At 42.3% G+C, this 24592-nt stretch overlaps 1 protein-coding gene across 1 annotated transcript in view; it reads right to left on the minus strand.

The window, feature by feature from the left end:
• Nucleotides 1-429: 429 nt before the first annotated feature.
• GABBR2 (gamma-aminobutyric acid type B receptor subunit 2) overlaps nucleotides 430-24592 on the minus strand; it is a 659326-nt gene continuing 635163 nt past the window's right edge. Inside the window, exons 18-19 of the mRNA XM_056520917.1 lie at nucleotides 6239-6356; nucleotides 430-2803 (exon numbers count right to left, since the gene is read on the minus strand). Of these exons, the coding sequence (XP_056376892.1) occupies nucleotides 2638-2803; nucleotides 6239-6356 (284 nt within the window). The 3' untranslated portion in view covers nucleotides 430-2637. The remainder of the gene's footprint in view (nucleotides 2804-6238; nucleotides 6357-24592) is intronic.

Genomic DNA, 24592 nt, shown 5'->3' on the forward strand with positions numbered 1-24592 from the left:
AAAATGATGCAACACAAAATGTTGACATTTAAAGGGGTACTACCGTGCTGACAACTTATCCCCTATCTAAAGGATGGGGACCCCCCGCGATCTCGCACGCAGCACCCCGCTCTCATCAGGACCCTGGAGCGAACATCGCTCCGGGTCTGATGACTGCCGATCATGGGGCCAGAGTATCGTGACGTCACGGCTCCGCCCCCATGTGACATCACGCTCCGCCCCTCAATGTAAGTCTATGGCAGGGGGCGAGACAGCAGTCTCGCCCCCTGCCATAGACTTGCATTGAGGGGCGGAGCGTGACGTCACAACGGGGGCGGAGCTGTGACGTCACGACCACCGGCCCCGTCGTCAGACCCGGAGCGGATGTTCGCTTTGGGGCCTGATGAGAGCGGGGTGCTGCGTGCGAGATCGCGGGGCTCCCCAGCGGCGGGACCCCGCACGATCAGGCAACTTATCCCCTATCCTTTAGATAGGGGATAAGTTGTCAGCACGGTAGTACCCCTTTAAGAATGTACTCACTCTTGTTGCGAAGGTTTAGACATAAATAGCTGTGGTGAGTTATTTTGAGGGGACACAACATTAAACACTGTTATACAGGCTTTGCACTTTTGTTATTTTAGTATTGCCACATGAAAGGGTATAATTAAATATTCACAAATGTGAAGGATGTATCCTCTTATGTAAGATACTGTAAATCTTGAGTTATATTCAAAGTTCTAAAACAAAAATGGAGAAACAGAATGATGTGCGGCTATGTTTCTGTTTCTAAATTTTTGTTTTATATTCAAAGTTATGTTTGTTGTCACTGAAAATAGTGAGAAAACTTGTAGTCAAACACAACCTTCTTATATAGCGTGAGAGTTTTTCTACATTAGTTTGTGCTTTGGTTATAGGCTTCATTTTTTTAAAGTTAAATCTGCAGACATCAAATTGGCAAAAATGCTAAGAAAGCTTAGCCCTACGGACTGCAGAACTGGAAAAGTATAGCTCTGGCCTCTAAAACAGGCTGAATGTTTAATATTGCATGTAAACTCGAACATGGTATTCAAATGTGGACAAAATGTTCAAGAAAAACAGGAACATTAAATTGGATGTTAACAGTTTTCCTATAGTAAATATCAGGACTGTCAAAGTAAAGGTAGTAAATCTAGCAGAGAGTACCAACCATTTTGTGCTCTATCACTCTGATGAACAAGCCCTACAGTACATGACATTAAGTTTGATATGACATTGTGTTAAAATATTCATGGCTCATAGTAATTTAATGATAATTGAAATTGACTCTGAAATTCCAAATATAAAGTTTTTTTTTACACAATGCATATTCATCATTTGGTGCATTAACCAATTAAATCAGATGTCTATATACATACAACGTAGTATAAAATTTGTAAAGAACTATAATTTTCTCTGACATGTATCAAGACTTTTATTTCAGAAAGTGGACTGTTACTTTAAATATAGCTCTTAGTATCTGACAAAAAAAAAATACTTAGGGGTTGGCTGAATTCATTAATAAAGAAAATGTAACACAATTCTGGCGCAACGGCATATGTTGTTAAACGTAACTGGCATCAGTGTGGGTATGCCTGAGGAACCTGAATCCACTAGAACATTGGTTTTATTGTACTTTTTCTGTGGCACTGTATGGAACAAATCAAACACAAATTGTGACAAATAATCCATCATGTGACATATAAGCTATTTACTAGGTCCCAAGCCTGCAAGTCACTCAGTTCTGTGCATTACAAAAAAAATACAGAAACCTTGATAAAACATAGTCCCAAATGGCGAGCGTAGGAACATATCCATTCCTAAATTCTCAGAAGTGCTGTGCTGCAAATTGTTCTGGCTCAGTACAGTAAAACCTTGGTTTCCTACCGACTCCATACTGCTTTAAATATATACCATTGTAAAAACAGCTTAGTTCAGTTACAGAGACAAAACCTTGGTATTACTGCATGTCTCGCTGTCACCTGAGGGATCATTTGTAAAGATGCTCTTATATATTTTTTTCTGCCATGTAGTGTCTGACATGTGAAACACAAGCAGGGCTTATAATGGAATGCATTCAGCATGTCAGCAGAATTGTGCAAACCCGTGTATGTTTCTCTGTAAATAATTCCTAGCTGTGCTGTCTCCTCTTTTTTTTTTTTTTTCTTTATTAATATTTTTAGTTTTTTTACATTTTTTTTTTTAGGTTTTTACATGTGTATAAAGTGTACTAACCAAAGTTCATAGCAGCCATATTTGTAGCATTGTGAGTTGGATTTAAAAAGTTTCTTATTTCTGAATTTTTTTTTTATTTCCTTTGTGCAAGATTCAGAATTCTGTTCTCTTGTTCTTTTGCTCGTAGAGTTTTGGGAAGAATTACTTTATCTGAGTCCTCTGAGTAAAGAAAAAGAAAAACTCCACAAATAAGGCTCCAGGTATAACTCTGTGCATCTCTCTAACTCTTTCGTTAATAGCCCATGCTGGTTGAAATCGGCCTCCTAGGGTCACATCCTTAGAATTCCTCTGTCTCCTTACATTAAGAGCAAATGTTATGTGTGTAGCAAAGATTCTACATCAGAATGTGCAGTTGAGTCTTTCTTGAGAAATTACAGGAGTAGTCCAGGAAGCCTGTTTCACCCATTTCTACAGGCCCGAGACCATGACTTGGAAGGAAGGCTGCACATGTCTGTGCCGGGGGCTGGCACTAGGGCTTACACATGGGCTGGCACAGCTTGCATCCACGCCACCTATTGATGGCAAGTAGGCATGGTGGAGGATGGGTAGTTGTAACGATAGCCGTCGCTGTATACTGTAAAAAAGAATTTAATATTATTCATTTGTATGCAATAGTCTACATATATTTGTCAGGAAAGTATTCACAGTATACAGTAAAAACTACAGTGGTCCCTCAACATACGATGGTAATCCGTTCCAAATGGGCCATCGTTTGTTGAAATCATCGTATGTTGAGGGATTCGTGCAATTGAAAGTATAGGACAGTGGTCTACAACCTGCGGAGCTCCAGATATTGCAAAACTACAACACTACAACTACAACACCCAGCATGCCCAGACAGCCATCACCGCTGCCCTGGATGTCTCCTTCCATAGCTGTCACCGCGTCCCCGGGTGTCCTCCGACGCTCCGGCAAGACCTCTGCTTCCCCGACATCCTCGCTCTCCGTCACCGTCATCACGTCGCTACGCACGCCGCTGCTAGAGAGCCGTTTATGTGATGGCCCCGACATCGTATGTTGATGCTGCCTTCAACATGCGATGGCCTCTGAGAGTGATTGTATGTTGAAATGATCGTATGTCGGGGCCAACGTAGGTCAGGGGGTCACTGTATACAGTACATTATATAGTACTCTAGTAATTACAACTGTAAATTGATTTTATAATCCCAACTATCTGTTCACATAAATTCATGGGTTTTGATGGCCATATTATCCAGCTTAGTAGATTCTAAGCGAGGAATGAGACATTGGGGAAGATTTATCAAAACCTGTGCAAAGGAAAAGTTGCCCAGTTGCCCCTAGCAACAAATCAGATCGCTTCTTTCATTTTGCAGAGGCCTTGCTAAAAATGAAAGAAGCGATCTGATTGGTTGCTATGGGAAACCGGGCAACTTTTCCTTTGCACAGGTTTTGATAAATCTCCCCAATTATTTATACAAAATCTCAAGACCAACAGCAGCCCCATGGAAACAGAAGCAAAGTCCCTGGTCCTGAAGTATGCTACAGGCGGGTCTGTGGCAGGGGCTACATTTGTTCTAGCAAAGCTTCATTCCTCTACTGACTTTCTAAAGCTCATGAAGGATCTCCACACCCTGGTGACACTGATGCTTAAAAGTGTGATTTCCCCCTTCCTCTCATTGTAAAGTCTGCCATGGTTGTTCTTGTTTCTCTCTGTAAACACATACATAGCATCTGTAAAAAGGAGTCATGGCTTATATCCGATGCCATGCACCAAAAATACACCACATCTTGGTGCACATTTTTGCTACTAGTAGCAGGGGTGAAAGGTAATGGAGTGTTATACCTTTCACATGAAGAGGACAGTGCTGCAGTATACTAGACTTTTGCTTCTAATGGTACATCACTTGACGTAGTAGCCAATGTAAACATTAAAAAGACTGCATCAGACCCCACCACTCTAATTCTAAGGCCAGGCCATTCATTTCTTAAACCCAGATAGCTGCAGTAATCTAAAGCAAATAACTTGTGTATGGAAATAAAAAATGTAAAATATTTAACCTTTTAAATGACCTTTTACGCTGGATAAAGTTGTTGGCACACAGATGTTTTCCAGTGATTTGCACTGTGTGTTTTGTTAACAAGTTTTGTTAACAAGACTGTTACCCCCCCCCCCCCCATTTCACCGTTGTAGTCATCCGCTCAAAACGTACAAGTTATATAATGGGCAGCTGCTCCTTGTGTACAAATACAGGACATCTTATCCTAAAAAGTCACCATTAAATGGCAGGTGCACTAACTATGAATGCTCTTGGTCAATTATCTTGCAGTACCCTTATGGGTCTATGGGTGTCCTGTAGATATGTTTAAAAAAAATACATATATAATTTATACAGTGACCCCCCCGACCTACGATCATTTCAACATATGATGGCCTCTCAGAGGCCATCACATGTTGAAGGCAGCATCAACATACGATGCTTTTGTATGTCGGGGCCATCGCATAAACGGCTATCCGGCAGCGTAGATTGCTTCAGCTGCCACCGGATAGCCGTTTACGGTGCCCCGTGTGGTCCGGTGACGATCACTTACCTGTCCTCGGGGCTCTGGTGTGTCCTCTTCGAGATCCTCTGCATCATCGGCGCTCTCCATCGTTGTCATCACGTCGCTGCGCAGGCTGTCCCATCATCCAATAGGAGCGGCATGCGTAACGACGTGATGGCGGCGACGGAGAGCGAAGATGCCAGGGAAGCAGAGGCCTTGCCGGAGCATCGGGGACACCCCGGGGATGCGGGACAGCGATGGAGGGCGACATCCAGGGCAGCGGTTACGGTCTGGAGCGGCGGGGACAGGTGGGTACAACTTCCTCTACCAGTGCTCTACAACCTGCGGACCTCCGCAGGTTGTAGACCACTGTCCTATACTTTACATTGCACACCATTGTATGTTGAGGGACCACTGTATATATAGTTTATTAAGTATACTGTATTATGATAATAACAGGTAATGAAGTGAAAATGCATTAGCAGCAGAGTCAGCAGAGGGATACATCCTAGTAATTGTCATATACCTTCTCACATTACTATACTTTTGTTACAGAATTCCTATTGTTTGAGTTGCTGTATTTCTGCTAGTTCCTTTCTACATGAATGATCTGTGTAACTATTTCCAGCCTCATTATTGTGAAGCTATAGACCACATTACAGAGGTTCATTTTAAAGCTAAGGCTAATTGTATAGGGATCACACATTCTCATTATTATTCCTTTTGAAGTGAAGATGAGCAATTCTTTAAATATTCTCCTTTATGCTATTCTCCAATAGCGGATCACTTTAAGTCACTGTTTTCGATCTTATTAAGACATATTAAGGGAACTTCTACCTAGAAAGAAAACCTAGGTAAAAGCTAATTCGGGGTAGGTTATTGCTAGCAAGATGTGCCGAGCAGCTGCGTATTTGGTACTGTAATAGTACTGTACTGCACGTGTTAATGCCACTAATATCTGTGCACCAGAACTTGTTGTCAGAGAGACATGGAACTTATCTATCCTACGATCCACCGATCAGCAGTTCTGTGGTCTGTGTGCATGCTAATGCTAAACCATCCAGAGCCAGTGGTTACCATAGGGCAATACTGGGTTATTAAAATCTTCAGTAAGGATAATTCCAAATTTTACAAATGCTATTAAACCAAAACCAACCAAATTCTTAAGGGAATCACATATTTGAAGGTTGCATTCTGACGGATATAATGAAGGCATGTTAAGAAATGCATTATGACCACAATGCACAATTTTACTGCTCTCATATTAGATCTCCATAGGATCATATGGTGAGTTAAGTTCAGTTCAGCTGAATCATGGGAGGCCAAGACATAATATGGACAATGGCATTTGCGCACATTACCGCTATATGAAAATCGTCTAACTCTATTATTTAAAAACTTGGATCAGAAGATCAGAATCTTAGATTAGGTCCATCAATTTAAAAAAAAAAGAAATAAGAAAAAAAAAAGGGTCCACCCAAACTGGAAAAGATCCAATTGTACTTACTGCTCTGGTGAGTTAATATCTTCTATTGTATCTTTGCTGGTTCTGGATGATTCTATAGTGTTCCACTGCGTTGTCATGTTTTGATCGTGGTGATTTTTTAAAACTGCTTTTTCGCCATCTGTAATCATTATTAATGAAGAATACATTACAATATTATTTTTCTTCTTTTTTATCTAATACAATCCTAATATAACTTAAAAGGGCATTCTAGCCCCCGAAAATTTTGTCAGACTGTAAAAAAATAAAAATACTTACCTGCCCTGCTTCCAATGACTCCAGTCCCTGCTGCTTCCTCTGTCATCCCTGCAGAAAAATTTCTACTCATTGTCTACAACAATGACCTGCCCTGCCCAGTGACTGGCAGTTCCTGCGGGGTCAATGTGTCACAAGTACCAGAAAGGAGTGGAAGGCATTGGAACACAAGTGGTTAGGGATCAGGACAGGCATGTATATATATATTTTTTTTGCACGCTGAATCACTAAATTTTTTTCCTTTTGGCCTAAAATATCTATTAACACATATTGCTTACATGTTCTAGGTTTATCAGGAATTAAAACACATACAAAACATGCTTTTTTTGTTTGTACATTTAAATAAAAGTGCATGACGCAGCCAATAGTATAGTTACTATAGTGTTTCAGTGATGCCATTAGTAGTGTTGAGCGGCATAGGCCATATTCAAATTCGTGATATTTTGCGAATATATGGCCGAATATTCGTCATATATTTGCTAAATACGCATATTCGTAATATTCACGTTTTATTTTAGCATATGCGAAAATTAGCATAAAGGAAAATTCGCATATGCAAAAATTTACATATGCAAATTTTCACATATGAGAAAATTCGTACGCCAGTCTCACACAGTAGTATTAGAGCCTTCTTTACACCACACAAGCTGGAAGCAGAGAGGAATGGTCACTGTGATGTGTACTGTGAAAAAAAAAAAAAAAAGGAAAAAAAAAAAAAGAATATTCGTAATTGCAAATATATAGTGCTATATTCGCAAATTCACGAATATGCGATATTCGTGAATAAAATTCGCATTGCGAATATTCGCGAGCAACACTAGCCATTAGTAACTTTACATTAAGTCAGGGGCACCACTATGACTTTCCTACCCTGCAGTCCTCAAGTCCCTCTAATGCATTTATTTATAAAACCTCATCAAAAATCCAGGATTTCCATTTTTTTGATCACAGAATTCTACTTAAAGCCTTGTAGTTAAGGGACACATCACACTGCATGAGCTAAGAACGATGGTTGTAATCTGCAGTCTGAACAATGAAATTCCTTAATACAAAATAATTTTAGCTTTTCACTTGTTTAATAGCATAACCTAATTGGAAGTTCTTCAATATCCTTTTTATTTCACAAGTTTAACCACAGCAATATCACACACATTTCTAACTCTCAATACTTTACCTACAAGTCTACTGAGAGTAATAAGGACACTTGTGGAACTGAATATACAAGGCAGAATCCAGCAAGTTTATTGTGACTTACCACATGTGCTTATCATTCAGAACTACACTCTGAATCTCATTTAAAGTGCAACTTTCATACATTTTTAACCTCCCAAGCTACTACCATTTTGTTACTGATGAGCACAGGGCTGCCATCATAAATTTTGGGGCCTGGACTCCCTGGACACCCCTCACAGTGTAATGGATTTAATAAATATAATCATATATATCTTAATTGGTATAAAATGTCATATTTTGCATCTGCTTAGTTCTTTGCTCAATATTAGCTGACCAGACAGAAATCAGCCTCTCCCCCACCAGTGTAGCACTACAATCAAGATTGAACTGTTTGCAGAGAGACAAAGTAATGTCAGAATGACATTTGGATATTTGGGGAGAAGAGCAAGGTTAATAATTGCTTAGCGCAAACATGCACATGACAAAAAAAAACTATGTACAGGTATCTTAAACACACATGTCACTAATAATTAATAATGTGGGTGGTAATTTGTTAATTCTGAAGTCTATATAAAACCCTGTGAAATGCTGTAATAAAAGGAAGTTAGAATTTCTGTACTGAACAACGTGTCAGTGTATTATTCACTTACTTTGATGCATGCATCAAATAATAATTGATTTGGACGGGGAAAGATATCCACTAGGTCCTGAAGGAGAGTTCCACTCCAGTTGGTGCCCGAACAGGGACTCCGAGTACTGGTACCGGAAGGCAGTCGCCAGAGACAAGGTATTAAGCCAGCCCAACCGGATACAGACGGGACACAGACGAGCCTGATCAACTATAAAAGTACGGTAGGACACATTTGCTATTTTAACCTAGCTAGTATTGTGTTGAGTGAGTGTGTGTGTATTCTCGAGAAGAGGGCTGGGTCTCAGGGAAATTGAATAAGAGAGGACACTAATAAGCTGCTGCTAACAGATATTTCTGTTAGTTAGAGTATTAGTGGGTAGGTGCTGGACACTGGTAGTTCAAACAAGCAACTGCAGTAAGGTGTGTCTTGAACAAGCATGTATACAGGAAAGTATAACACGAGAAGTTCCTTTGCCTATAAGAAGTTTCCGTGACCCTCCCTGTCATAACTGTTTGTGTGTGAATGGGATCCCAGCCAGAAGGACAGTCTCTGAGAGAGTTCAGGAGAAAGCTAATAATCAACTCCAGTTAGTCTGTGAGAGAAGATATTAGTGAATTTGGCAGAATGCCAGTAGTTTAATAGAGACACAGTGTATAATTAGTGTCTCTGGTACGTGGACGCGCACGGGATTTGTCTGATAAGAAAACATCTCTGTGGCTCGTCCTAGTGTGTATACTGTATTGTAAGTTATCTGTATATGTGTTATGTCATGTCATGTCCAAATTGTGTCTGTGGATTAATGTTAGCAGTTTCAGATGGGGGTTGGAGATTGCTTAAAGTGATTAGCCCAGGTTGAACAGTTGGGACATCACCCAATTATACCAGAGTTGGAAGAGTTAGTGGTTTTAAGACTGAATGTGCACTTTCCAATAGAGGATTGGGAGCAGGGACTGTCTTTGGAAGAAATAGAAGGTAATGCAAGAGAGAAGAGGAGTGAGCCAGTTAGGTGCACCTGCCACCAAGAACAGCCAGAGGACTGTGAGACGGAAGAGCAAAATAGAGCAGCAGATCTGTTTGGGCTCCCACTGGGAGGTCCAAAGAAGTAAAGATGGGACAGAAACAGGTGAAGCCGGAGAGAGGAATTTTAGCATGTGATCTGGTGGCAGAGAGAGAGAGGGGGTGAAGAAAATGTGAAAAAGTTGGGTAAACTAATGAAAATATGTGATATCCAACAAGTAGTGGGAGGAATGTTGCAGCCAGAAATGTGGTGGAAAATTCTCAGAGAGAAGAAAGGATTATTAGTTGATAATCTGCTGAAGACGACAGATGCATGGTTTAATACAGCTAAATTTGTGCACAAGGAAAATTGGTTTGAACAAGAAATAGAACATGGGGATAAGAAGGTATGTGTGTACTATAAATGTCTGAAAGGGAACCAATCATCAGATTTTACCCTATATAACGCTTGGTAAAGCGTTATATAGGGTAAAATCTTTATTTTCACCATTCCCGGGGGACGCTCCTGCCCCCAGGGATGGTGAAGATATGAAGTTATAAACTAGTCACCGCCGCCGCCGTAAGTAGTCACCTGGGCGGGGAGCTCTTCTCACCTACTCCCATTCTTCGGCCGGGAGCGACGCCCCCTCCACTTGATTGATGGGCCGCGTCATCGTTCCGCTCACTGAACAGACGGAGCAGAGTGATGACGCGGCCCATCAATCAAGCGGAGGGGGCGTAGTTCCCGGCCGAAGAACGGGAGAAGATGAGAAGAGCTCCCCGCCCAGGTGAATACTTACGGTGGCGGCGGTGACTAGTTTATAACTTCATATCTTCACCATCCCTTTGCCAAGCGTTATATAGGGTAAAATCTGATGATTGGTTCCCTTTAATGCTGATGAAATGCACCCAACCCCCATCAATGTTTTAAGTCAGCCACCGCCCTATAATGGCAAACCAGGGTGGATATGTTTTAATTGTGGTGACCAGAACGCCCCCTGACGAGATACGTGTTATAGTTGTGGTGCCTTAAGTTTCCGCCCCCCCAGTAATGACCTGAAAATACCTGCCCCTTCCGTTCCGCAACCCATCCCAAGCAGCAGGTAGACCTGATTACACCCGGTCGCTTCTGCATGCCACCCTTTAATCCAGCCAGCCTTTCCGAGACCCCTAACAGAAATACCTTTTATACCCCGAGGCGGCTTATTGGATTTGCATGGGGCAATGCCCCTCCAGATGCCCCTACTATGTATGCTACTTTTAACCCATCCCAAGCAGCTACCCTTGTATCTCAACTCCCTGACCCAGAGAAACAACCAATGCACTGGGAAATTCAACAATCTTACTCTGCTTCATTTAAGGATCTACAGAGCCTATGTCAGATTAAGGCTGGTGATGCTTACTGGCCAATTATGGAACCGCATCTCCAGAAAGGAATTTACCCTGAGGAAACTACCTACCAGTCATGCACCTACTTCTGCGAGCGCCTATTAACCCCTTAAGGACTCAGCCCATTTTGGCCTTAAGGACTCAGACAATTTAATTTTTACGTTTTCATTTTTTCCTCCTCGCCTTCTAAAAATCATAACTCTTTTATATTTTCATCCACAGACTAGTATTAGGGCTTGTTTTTTGCGCGACCAGTTGTCCTTTGTAATGACATCACTCATTATATCATAAAATGTATGGCGCAACCAAAAAACACTATTTTTGTGGGGAAATTAAAACGAAAAACGCAATTTTGCTAATTTTGGAAGGTTTTGTTTTCACGCCGTACAATTTCTGGTAAAAATGACATGTGTTCTTTATTCTGAGGGTCAATACGATTAAAATGATACCCATTATTATATACTTTTATATTATTGTTGCGCTTAAAAAAAATCACAAACTTTTTAACCAAATTAGTACGTTTATAATCCCTTTATTTTGATGACCTATAACTTTTTTATTTTTCCGTATAAGCGGCGGGATGGGGGCTCATTTTTTGCGCCATGATCTGTACTTTTTTTTGATACCACATTTGTATATAAAAAACTTTTAATACATTTTTTATAATTTTTTTTTTAATAAAATATATTAAAAAAGTAGGAATTTGGGACTTTTTAAATTTTTTTTCGTTCACGCCGTTCACCGTACGGGATCATTAACATTTTATTTTAATAGTTCGGACATTTACGCACGCGGCGATACCAAATATGTCTATAAAAAATGTTTTTTACGCTTTTTGGGGGTAAAATAGGAAAAAACGGACGTTTTACTTTTTTATTGGGGGAGGGGATTTTTCACTTTTTTTTTACTTTTACTTTTAATTTTTTTACATTTTTTTTTACACTTGAATAGTCCCCATAGGGGACTATTCATAGCAATACCATGATTGCTAATACTGATCTATTCTATGTATAGGACATAGAACAGATCAGTATTATCGGTCATCTCCTGCTCTGGTCTGCTCGATCACAGACCAGAGCAGGAGATGCCGGGAGCCGCACGGAGGAAGGAGAGGGGACCTCCGTGCGGCGTTATGAATGATCGGATCCCCGCAGCAGCGCTGCGGGCGATCCGATCGTTCATTTTAATCGCGAACTGCCGCAGATGCCGGGATCTGTATTGATCCCGGCACCTGAGGGGTTAATGGCGGACGCCCGCGAGATCGCGGGCGTCGGCCATTGCCGGCGGGTCCCTGGCTGCGATCAGCAGCCGGGATCAGCCGCGCATGACACGGGCATCGCTTCGATGCCCGCGGTTATGCTTAGGACGTAAATGTACGTCCTGGTGCGTTAAGTGCCACCTCACCAGGACGTACATTTACGTCCTGCGTCCTTAAGGGGTTAAATGGGCCCAAGACAAATTAGCAGATCAAGCAACTAGTGTCCATGATATTTGCCAAGACAAAGGTGAATCTGTTGAAAAATACTATGCCCGACTCAATCAACTCTTTCATGATCTTGGATTTGACGCATCCAACAAATCACATTCACAAATGTTATCCTCCTGGTTGTGTCAATGGCCTAAAGGACCCTGTAAAGAAGGGCCTTGTTCTATCACGCCCAGAATAGAGTGCTGACAATTGATACCCTACTCTTAGTGGCAAAAGGCTTAGAATCTAGCCAAGCTCTCACCAAGAAACCTGCCCCTCTTATGATGACTGAGGATTTCCCCACCAACCACACGCCGCCAGGATGGCACCAACCTGTAGTCTGCTACAACTGCCACAAGCCTGGCCACTATAAACATGACTGCAGATGCCCAAGAAGATCTTGACCAACACAAGGTCAATACTAGGCCAATTACCAATACCAACAACCCACTGGCCCACATGGCACTCAAGAGCCCTCTGGATACTCTCCAAACCAAGGGCAAAGACCTAGCCAAGATCATCTGGATCTGTTACCATAGGATTTGGGCACGCCTGTGTCTCACTCACCTTCTCTGGCAGTATCCTCAACGAACATGGATGGCCCTCTGGCTAAAGTCACACTAACCATTGAAGGGCACCCTACAACCTTTGTTATAGACACAGGGGCAGCCAGAAGTGTAATTAGGGCCCAAGACCTGCCAACTGAATCTTACCGCTCAAATATAGATGTGTCATGTGTAGGGGTTGAGGGTGTCCCCCAAACTAATCCCCTCACAAAGCCTCTCCGCATAGCCAACTTCCCCCACTTACTGGCCAGATTTGTAGTTTCAGACACTTGTCCACTCAACCTGTTAGGAACAGATGTTCTCTCCAGACTCCAAGCCTCCATTACATTTAGCAAAGATGGAACTATATCCATCTCCTCCTCTCTGGAGTTTGAGGATGTCTCTGCTCTATGCTCCATCCCGATCATGTTGGCTCTCCATAAAACTCCCACCTCCACAATCCGATCAGATGTACTTGCCTGTATACCAGTCAGTCTCTGGTCAATTGGTCCAGAAGACATTGGCAAACTTAAGGTCCCACCTGTCATGGTCACTCTCAAGCCAGGAGCCCCACTGCCTAGAAAACCCCAGTACCCACTTAAGATTGCACAATCTGAGGCTATCTCTAAACAAGTCCAGACACTGGTCAGCAATGGGGCTCCCACGCCATGCACCTCCCCCTGCAACACGCCCCTATTCCCAGTCAAGAAAAAGACAGCCAAAGGGGAGAAGTACAGGATGGTTCAAGATCTTAGAGCCGTGAATGAAGCCACAGTACTAGATACCCCTATTTTCCCCAATCCCCATACTCTGCTGTCAAGGGTGCCCCCCTACTGCAAAGTATTTTACTGATGTCGACCTCAGCAATGCTTTCTTTAGCATACCTTTGGATCCCAGATACTGGTATTTATTCGCCTTCACCAACGAAGGACAGCAGTATACTTGGACTGTCATGCCTCAAGGAGCTCAAAACTTACCTAGCCAGTTTGCTAAAGCCATGATTCTCATTCTATCCATCTGGCAAGAACAGAACCCATCTGTGGTATTTCTTAGCTATGTGGACGATCTCCTTTTATGTGCTGAGGTCCTCCCATCTGCAGAAAAACATTCTGAAAGTCTCCTCTGTTACCTAGCTGACCAAGGCTGCAAAGCCTCAAAACGGAAACTTCAGTGATGTTCCACCTCAGTTGTGTTCCTTGGCCACTGCATATCTCAAGGCACCAGACACCTTACTCCAGACAGAATTCAAGCCATACAGGATATCCCTGTACCAGCAAGACCCAAGGTTTTACATGCCTTCCTTGGACTGATCTCCTATTGTCGGTCATGGTTTCCAGAATCCTCTCTAAGATGGATCCCTTTGACCTCTCTGAGGAGGCTATCTCCAACTTCCTGAAACTCAAGGATGCCATCTCCTCAGCACCTGCACTTGGCTTGCCAGACTATGACAAACCCTTCATGCTCTTTGTCTCGGAACGACAGGGAGATGCCACTGGTGTCCTAGCCCAGTCTCAAGGCAGCAGGATAAGACCTATTACTCTTGCAGACTCGATGCTGTGGCCAGAGGAGGCCCGCCCTGCCTTAGAGCTGTCTTTTGCTGCAAAGGCACTCCTGGACAAAACTTCTGACCTAGTTCTTGGTCATGATCTCCTTCTTCTGGCTTCTCATGACATCTCTGCAATTCTTAACCAGACTCAGCCATAACCTCTCTCCACAGCAATACATATCAGACTACAGAGCTCACTCTTGATACCTGACAAGGTCACCCTCCTAAGATGCAATGTTCTTAACCCCTCCACCCTGCTTCCACTTCCTGAGGGGGGAAATGAAGGTGATGAAGAGGATCAAGGTGAAGAGGATCAGGGTAACAACTCCCATGATTGTTTTGAGCTGATGAAGATGGAAACACACTTGCCATCTGTAAGTGAAACTCCGCTGCCCAATCCAGACCTCACCATCTTTGTGGATGGCTCGAGATTTGCAGACAAGCATGGGAAATACCATACAGGATATGCTGTCATGACAGAAGATACAGTCCCAAGAGAGGAGGCCCTACCTCCTACTGTCTCTGCACATGAAGCTGAACTTCAGGCTCTCATCATGGCATGCAAATTTGCAAAGGGCCAAACGGCGAATATATACACCGATTCCGCTTATGCGTTTGGCCACCCATAATTTTAGATTACTGTGGAAAACCAGAGGCTTCCTGACAACAGCAGGAACAACAGTAAAACACAGCATGGCCATCTAGGATCTGATGGATGCCTTACTCCTCCCAACTCAAGTAGCAGTTCTGAAAGTGAAGGCCCATGGACGACTGAACTCTAGGGAAGCAAAGGGCAACCACCTAGCAGACTCTGTGGCCAAACAAGCAGCCAGAAACTCACAGTAAGTGAAAAGCAGAGTGGAGGACACCCCGATGTTGGCCCTACAGAGCCTACCAGTAGACAAATCACAGTTGAAAGAACTACAAGAGGCAGCAAGCCCTGAAGAAAAGGACATATGGAAACAGAAAGGAGCCGTGTTGAATAGGAATGGCCTATTTGAAAATAACAGGAAGCCCTGATTGCCAAAAAGTATGTACCCAGCACTTGTCAAAAACTCTCATGAATGCCGGTCTAATGGACCTTATACCAGTTGATGTTTTTGACTAATAAAGAATGCCAATTTTATGCTAGAGCCATGGCCCAGTCGTATTAGTGGTCCAACACAAGCATGGCTATTGATGTCTCTGGCATCCCTATATCCGTTTTCCACCTCATCTTATTACATGCTTGATAATATGTCATGACTGGATATCTGTATATGCAATTTCTTGTGAACAAGCCGCTGTACGATTTGTTTATGTTATTCGAATTGCCTTTATCTGACATGTTCTTGTAAGGCCTTCATCTGGCCAAATGCTGTACTTTTCTTGTTTATTGCAAAATAAAACATTTTCAGAATAAAAAAAAAAAACTAATGAATGCCATAATTCAAAAGTACTACACAGCACCAGGAATTACACCACTAACAGACAACTACTGCAAGTCCTGTGCTATTTGTGCAAAGTGCAACCCAGGCCGTATGGAGAAAACACTCCAGAAACACTTGCACAGACCACAGTAACCGTTTCAAAGGATACAGATTAACCACATACAAATGCCAAAGAGTGGAAGATTTGAATACATCCTTGTGGTGGTGGACATGTTCTCATGGTGCCTGGAAGCCTACCCAACTACTAATATGACAGCCATCATGGCCAAGAAACTCCTCAATTAAATAGTATGCCGGTAGAGTGCCTGAAGTCATAGAAAGTGACAAAGGACCTGCTTTCACACCTACGGTAACAAAAGAATTCTGGTCTGCCCTAGGAGTCACTTTATCCTTCCATACACCCTATCACCCCCAGAGCAGCGGAAAGGTTGAAAAAATGAATGGCTCCCTTAAAACCCGAATGTTGAAAATGTCGCAAGAAACTGGTCTACCTTGGCCTGATAGTCTACCCATTGCCCTCTATAGCGATAGATGCACCCCTAGAGGAGTGCATTCCCTATCCCCCTATGAGATTTTGTTTGGCACCGCCCCAAGATTAGGGTGTTACTATCCATAGCAGTTACAAGTACAGTCTGATGCACTAACTAATTATGTGGCCACATTATCAAGGGAATTGACTAAAATACATGTCTGAGTGTTTTCTTCTATTCCAGATCCTGAAGCAGTTGCTGGGACTCGCAAACTATTGCCTGGTGATTGGGTACTAGTGAAAAAGTTTGTGAGAAAGAATCCTCTTGAGGTGCCACCACCAGAAGACAAAGGAACCAGTCCAACCCAATCATGAAGATCATAAATATCCTTTGTCTAGTATCAATGGCACTAGGTGGCCCAGAGAGAGCCATAGGTATGAAAAAGGGACGAATACGGTTCTGGTTTAATTCAGTAAATACCACTGTAGCCACCTAGGTTTTTGACACACATGCAATGTTAGCTTGCCCAAGGGGTGCCAATCAATGTAGGTGGTATTGTGAAGGATATGGGGAGGGATATGTGTGTGTCACTGGTGGCCCATGGGGAGAAGATTGTAAGTCCTGGTCCACAGCAGCCTGGAATTCTGGGCCCCCATGGGGTTACAAACCTGAATAGTCCACAGCAAGGACAAGAAAGTTAGACCTTTGTTAGACTGCATGAAATTGGTTAAAACAGGGCTCGATATGTGGCTAACACTAACCATTCAAAATCCAGTCCCCAGTGATGCAGGGACTTATGTCCTTGGTTGGTGGTTTGGAGGGACTAACCAAGGTCACAAGAAAATGTTTGAAATTAAGGACATATATAGCTCAGGGGAATGGACAGACCCTAATGCACCCCTAATCCACTCTATAGAACAACATGTCCAGTCCTACAAGAAAATGGTAGCTATCTCAAATCCCACCTTCGTAGACACCATTGCCATAGAAACAGAATATTCAGATGTTAACCTTTGACTCGAGTGGATGAGGTATACAGCAGGGAAGAGTTATAGAACCAACTATTGTGTTTGTGGTAGTGCCAGGCATAATCTAGGTACAGTCCCATTATATATCCCAGAACAAGCATAGGAATGCTTTCTCAGCCTATACACCAATAGCTCCACAAATCACACAAATTGGGAATGGTGGAAGAAGGAATATCCTGTAACCACCAAGAACCATAGACCAGGAGAAGGTGTCACCATTTACCCTGGGAACGATGCTTGCTATTAAATCCCAGGTAACCAAGGCAGATTCATGGGAAACTTTACTGATGTTTACTGTTCCTCATGTCGAGTTATAGATAAAACCAAACTAAAAGGCCAAGTCAAGTCTTTTTTTTTTTCAATTTTGCCCTACAAATATGTTTTTTCTGGTTTTGCCGTAAATTTTGTGGTGAAATGACTGATGTCATTATAAAGTACAATTGGTGGCTCAAAAAATAAGCCCTCATATGGGTCTGTAGGTGCAAAATTGAAAGCGTTATGATTTTTAGAAGGTGATGAGGAAAAAACAAAAATGCAAAAACTGAAAAACCCTGCGTCCTTAAGGGGTTAAACCTTTTCCCCTCATATCTACAGGTGTCACCTTTCACGATCATCGTGTCTTTGATGATAAAGTGGATAATACTAGAAAGGGATCTGTACAGAACAAGAAGTCTCAACTTAGTTCAAGCCTAGTGACCAGAATAAAAACGGCAAGATTTCAAGATTATTTTATAATATACATATTGATATAGAAAAATGTTTCACATAAAAACTTGATTTAAAGGACTTGTCCACATTCTCATTACAGTCCATATAAATATAGTCACATGACCTTCAGGGGACCATAGCTATGCTGCTGTAGGTGGGCGAATAGCATTACTTCAGTAAATCCCTTCCACCCTGCTATCCACCTACTAAATGCAGCTTAGCAATGCCCCCTGGAGAACATGTGACTTATGACACATTGTCTCTGGCTGCATGAAATGCTGAAAAAGGTCAAAGACAAGAGTAAAATTAAAAGACTTTAGCTACAGCACCTTATGTGTGGGTCCAGTCCAGTATAAAATTATACTGCGCATTATTAACATTGCTCAAAGGCTAAAAATAAATAAATCTTGAAATACTCCTTTAACTTTCTTTCTTACAGAGACTTCTTTAAAAAAAAAAAAAATTCAAACCACTTCTCAAACTACATTCACTTCACTTTTCAAGTTTGCAGTTTTTCCAGTATGCCATGTTAAAATGCACCAAATATATCATTCATGGTATGTATGATGAATTTGGTGCATTTGTTTTTCACAACACAATAAAAACGTAAACAAACTCAATTTCACCGCACCAGTGAAAGTGCTAGCCCATACCCCAAAGTAAATATACAGCAGCCATCAGACACAAAAACCACTCTTAATCTACTGTTGGTTAAAGGGGTACTCCCGTGGAAAACTTTTTTTTTTTTAAATCAATTGGTGCCAGAAAGTTAAACAGATTTGTAAATTACTTCTATTAAAAAATCTTAATCCTTCCAGTACTTTTTAGGGGCTATATACTACAGAGGAAATGCTTATCTTTTTAGATTTCTCTGATGTCATGACCACAGTGCTCTGTGCTGACCTCTGCTGTCCATTTTAGGAACTGTCCAGAGCAGCATATGTTTGCTACGGGGATTTTCTCCTGCTGTGGACAATTCCTAAAATAGACAGCAGAGGTTAGCAGAGAGCACTGTGGTCACGACATCAGAGAAATCTAAAAAGATAAGCATTTCCTCTGTAGTATATAGCCCCTAAAAAGTACTGGAAGGATTAAGATTTTTTAATAGAAGCAATTTACAAATCTGTTTAAAGGGTACCTTTCATCAAAAAAACTTTTGATATATTATAGATTAATGTAAGCAGAATAACTTTCCAATAGTATGTTATTAAAAAATATGCTTCTTTCTATTTAATTGACCACTAGGGGTATCCCTACCAGTCCTTTTTATAGATTTCAGACTCATGGAGGAGTCCTAAATCTCAGACTGCATCTGGGACACAGACAAGCTCAACACTGCTCCCTGGCAGTGAGCAGGTGAGTTTGTCTGTGTTCCGGCTGCAGTCTGAGATTTAGGACTCCTGCATGAGTCTGAAATCTATACAAACGGACTGGTAGGGAGACCCCTAGTTGTCATTTTTTCAAAGTGGAAAATTAAATAGAAAGAAGCACATTTTTTAATAACATGCTATTGGAAAGTTATTCTGCATACATTAATCTATAATATTTCAAAAGTTTTTTGATGAAAGGTACCCTTTAACTTTCTGGCACCAGTTGATTTAAAAAAAATTTTTTTCCACGGGAGTACCCCTTTAATAACCAAACATGCAGTAACCTACAACATACAATATAACATCAACCTAAGTGCAGATATGTGGTCCCCTAGTTCCACGACATATGTCCTGTTAGTTCGCATTCCAACACGTGGGCAAAGTTCCCATGGGTCACCAACACTCCCAACAGAGACAAGATTTTACAACTTTCATCCACATATTGAAATTGATTTGTGGTGTGCATCTTCAAATCGTCAGCATTGTCAATAGAATTCAAATCATCAGCATTGTCAGTACAGATTTGTTGCAGATTTTCTCACTGAGTTTAAGGGTGCGTTCACACGCTATCACAAGCAGCGGGTTGCCCGCTGTGGGAATCCCGCTGCGAGTTACGCTACCATTGATTTAAATGGGTCTGACGCTATTGCGGACTGTCTGTGGACCCATTTAAATCAATGGTAGCATAACTCGCAGTGGGATTCCCACAGCGGGCAACCCGCTGCTAGTAATAGTGTGTGAACGCACCCTAAGGCTGGTTTCACACTACAGAATCTCCAGACAGACGAAATCTTGCCAGAGATTCCGAGAGTGGGTAGCTCTGACTGAATCAGTTGGCACTAGGACCACACGATATTGCCCTCCCACAGATGGCAATGTCAGCACAGGAGATTCTGCCAAAACAGAACACGTTCTTTATTTTTCAGACGGAATTATTTTCTGTCAGAAAATCCGACCAGAAAATTCTGCAGTGTGAATGGGTTACCAGGAAACCCATTCACCTGAATGTTAACATTCATGCAGCGGAATTTCCACCAGAAACTCCTGAGCAGAATTCCGGTTGAAAATTCCTTACTGTGAAACCGGCTTAAAATAGAGTAAAAAAAAAAAAAAAAATTTAAACCTGCAACAAATGTATTGCTGTTTACCCTACACTCACTGGGCCGGGTATTACCATATATACTCGAGTATAAGCCGTCCCGAATATAAGCCGAGGTCCCTTATTTCACCCCAAAAACAGGGAAAAAAAAAAAAAAAAGCTATTATCACCCCGTCATCATTATACCCCCCCCTTCATCATCACCGCCTGTCAATCCCTTCTCTGTGGTCTTCAACCTGCGGACCTCCAGATGTTGCAAAACTACAACTCCCAGCATGCCCGGACAGCCATCGGCTGTCCGTACATGCTGGGAGTTGTAGTTTTGAAAGATCTGGAGGTCCGTAGGTTGAAGACCACTGCGGCCTTCGTCATCATCCAGATCCCCCTTTTGTTTTCTACTCCCCTCCCCTCGGTGGGAAGGAAGGGTGAGCTGGTCTGGGGCGTCCATCTTCGGCCATCTATGCTGCAGGGACTGTCCAGTGGGGAGGGTTAGTCTTTCCGGGCTGTCCATCTTCACCGGGAGGCCCTCTTCTCCGCTCCGGGCCGGCCCCGGACTAGTGACGTTGCATTGACGACGACGCGCAGGGACGTCTGTGCGCAGCAGACATCCGTGACGTCCCTGCGCATGGAAGTCCTTGTGCGGTGGCATCAATGCAGCATCACTAGATCGGGGCCGGCCCAGAGCAGAGAAGAGGGCCTCCCGGTGAAGATGGACAGCCCGGAACGACTAACCCTCCCCACCGGACGGTCCCTGCAGCATAGATGGCCGAAGATGGATGGCCCGGACCAGCTCACCCTTCCTTCCCACAGAGGGGAGGTGAGTAGAAAACAAAAGGGGGGTCTGGATGATGACGAAGGCCCGTGGTCTTCAACCTGCGGACCTCCAGATGTTTCAAAACTACAACTCCCAGCATGCCCGGACAGCCGATGGCTGTCCGGGCATGCTGGGAGTTGTAGTTTTGCAGCATCTGGAGGTCCGCAGGTTGAAGAACACTGAAAGGGATTGACAGCTGAAAGGGATTGACAGGCGGAGATGGACGGCCAGGACCATCCCCTCACAGCTAAAGCCAGAACCGTTTTTTTGTTCACTCGAGAAGCCGAGGGGGGCGTTTTCAGCATGAAAAATCGTGCTGAAAAACTGTTTATACTCGAGTATATACGGTATGTTTTCATTTTGCGACAAATTGCCCAAAGATCTGCAACAAAATGTTTAGCTGCAGATTTCAAAACCACTTGTTCACCTTTTGTTTTGCATATTCTGCAGAAAAATGTGTAGAGATAAATCTGCTTTAAATGCTATACGATTTTCTGTAGATGTCTTCTGTATTTTTCTTGCAGATTGTTTGCAGATATGCCTCTAAATTTTCCACAGTCAATATGACCTATGTCAATTCACCCTTTTACTTCATTACAGCAAAAAACAAAACAAAACAAATAAATAAAAAACAATATAAATAGTTGCTTATATCTTTAATTCCAATTCCTATGGCATTTATACGTGACATTACACAATAGAGTCCCTTTTTGTTATCAAGGTTAGCCAGCTCCTGCTTTTTCCAGATTCTCCACTAGGTGGAGATGATAACCAGGAGGATAATGTTTGAAAACTCTTAAAATGATCTGATATGTAAACCCTTTTTGTATTTAAAGCCAAAATAAAATAACTATCTCTATCTTATTTCTTGTTGTTATAGATCAGGGTTTTTCAAACAGTGCATCTCTAGCTGTTGCAAAACTACAAATCCCAGCATGCCCAGACAGCCGAATCAATGCCTGGATCAATGAATGTTGAAATGGATTGAAGAATTTTATCAGTTTTAATTCCATTTCTTTAGGCAATATGGTATGTCTCATTTTTCTGATTTATGCTTTTTAAAGACAGTATTAATAGTAGTATAAATATAAAATTTGTAGAAAAATACTTGCAAATAAATATGTGCATTCTACCTTCTTTGTTCCCTATCCTGCCACTGATAATGAAGATCCGGTATGCGATAAGTACCGCTGACCTAATTTTCTAGGTCGATTTTCTGTACCTTCACTGATTGATCAAATACAGTAGCTGAAGCAGGTAAAGAGCATTATCCTAGTGGGGAAATGGCAATGTACTTGTTCCAGTTAAATTTACCAGGAAATTTGTTCTGCAACAAACTATTTCTATGGAAGGTGAGTGCTTCGCAGGTTCTTAGATAATTTAGGGGCTCTAAAAAAACCACATCTCGGTTTAAATAGTGTAAACGCATTTTGTATCCACCTGTACTAATATAATCACTGCCAAAATGTATGAGAAGAGTATATTATATATATACTGTATAGTTACATCTGTAAGGAATTTTATTGTATTTCTTGTATCCATAGAGCAGTGTCCGGTCATTCATCAGCATGTGTGTATTTATATAGTATTTGTACAGTGTATTCACATATTTACATACCCCAGGAAGAATCTGTTATGCTAAGTTCACACAGTCGTTGTGTCCTGACCCGTTTAGGGCCTGTTTGGCTCTTGTTTTTTGCGCCAAATGGACCCTGAACGTGTCAGAGCAAAACTGTGACAGATCCCATTGACTTAAATGGAGCTTGTCCAGTGGTAGGATTTATACAGGAGATGAGCAGAGAAAAAAATAGGACAGGCACGAAGGGGGAGATCAAAACCTGTGCAAAGGAAAAGTTGCCCAGTTGCCCATAGCAACCAATCAGATCACTTCTTTCATTTTGCAGAGGCCTTGTTAAAAATGAAAGAAGCAAGCTGATTGGTTGTTATGGGCAACTGGGCAACTTTTCCTCTGGACAGGTTTTGATAAATCTCCCCATATTATTTTTCCACTCAACTCCCGCCCTTCTGAGGGACTGACCAACAGCATGCTCTTTATCGGAGCACAACGGAAGTGTGAACAAGCCTTTAGATGTCTACCATTAAAGGGGTACTCCGCCCCTAGACATCTTATCCCCTATCCAAACAATAGGGGATAAGATGTCAGATCGCCGGGGTCCAGCTGCTGGGAAGCCCCAGGATCGCCGCTGCGGCACCGCACTATCATTACTGCGCAGAGCGAGTTCGCGCTGCACGTAGTGACGGGCAATACAGGGGCCAGAGCATCGTTACATCACGGCTCCGCCCCTCGTGATGTCACGGCCCGCCCCCCTAAATACAAGTCTATGGGAGCGGGCGTGGCGGTCGCCACGCCCCCTGCCATAGACTTACATTAAGGGGACGGGCCGTGATGTCACGAGGGGCGGAGCCATGACGTCACGCTGCCCCGTCCCCTGTATCGCCCGTCATTACGCACACAGCGAACTCGCTCTGTGCAGCAATGATAGTGCAGTGCCGCAGCGGCGATTCTGGGGCTTCCCAGCAGCGGGACCGCGGCGATCTGACATCTTATCCCCTATCCTTTGGATTGGGGATAAGATGTCTAGGGGCGGAGTACCCCTTTAAACGTGAATGAACCTCATGAAAATAGTTTCAGAAGGATGCATTGTAAGCTGACTGTCACATCCATTCTGATTTAGACTTGGCTCTATACTTGCAGACTGGATGCAGAACAACAACCCCATTGAATGTACTAATGGGTGTAAAAGGCAACACCTTTCTCAGGGCTGCTGTTGTCTATGTATTAAGAGAAGTCATCATTTTTAATTTCTTGATCAGAAGTAGAACAGAACTGTTTGGCTTTTTCAAATCTGTGGAATTTTTTTTACATTCTGATTTATAAAGTTGAACTACTTAGGTTTGCAGACAGTTTTTTTTTGCTTCTCAAGAGCTATGAAACTCATCGACTATTTGCACACAAGACATTAGTTACAATTAATTAATTTATGTATTATGCTAGGAGATCCCTCTTGTGGAGATTTAAAAAAAAAAATCACGTGGCCTGAATAAATCCACTTACAAAAATCTCTGTAGCTCACATTCATTTCACTAAATATGCCCCAAGTGGTCTGAGTTTTGTCAAGTCTAATTGATGGGTCATAACTAGAGATGAATGAACTAACTTTTAAATTATGTGAGAATTCACTTGAAATGGTCATTAAAATTATTTTGGATTCAATGTGGATTTGAACAGCAGCAGGGACTTATTTTCAAAAGACAGGAGCCTCTGCTGTACACAGAATGGTGAGGCATACATTGCATGCCTCATTGCTCAGTTAACACACAACATGGCTGCATACTGTATTGTAAATAAGCAGGGATTCCTTTTTTTGACAGGAATCCATGCTTCTTTATCTAGTTTTTGTGGTGCTCTAAGC

The sequence above is a fragment of the Hyla sarda genome, chromosome 5 (assembly GCF_029499605.1).
Source record: "Hyla sarda isolate aHylSar1 chromosome 5, aHylSar1.hap1, whole genome shotgun sequence".
Taxonomy (NCBI): domain Eukaryota; kingdom Metazoa; phylum Chordata; class Amphibia; order Anura; family Hylidae; genus Hyla; species Hyla sarda.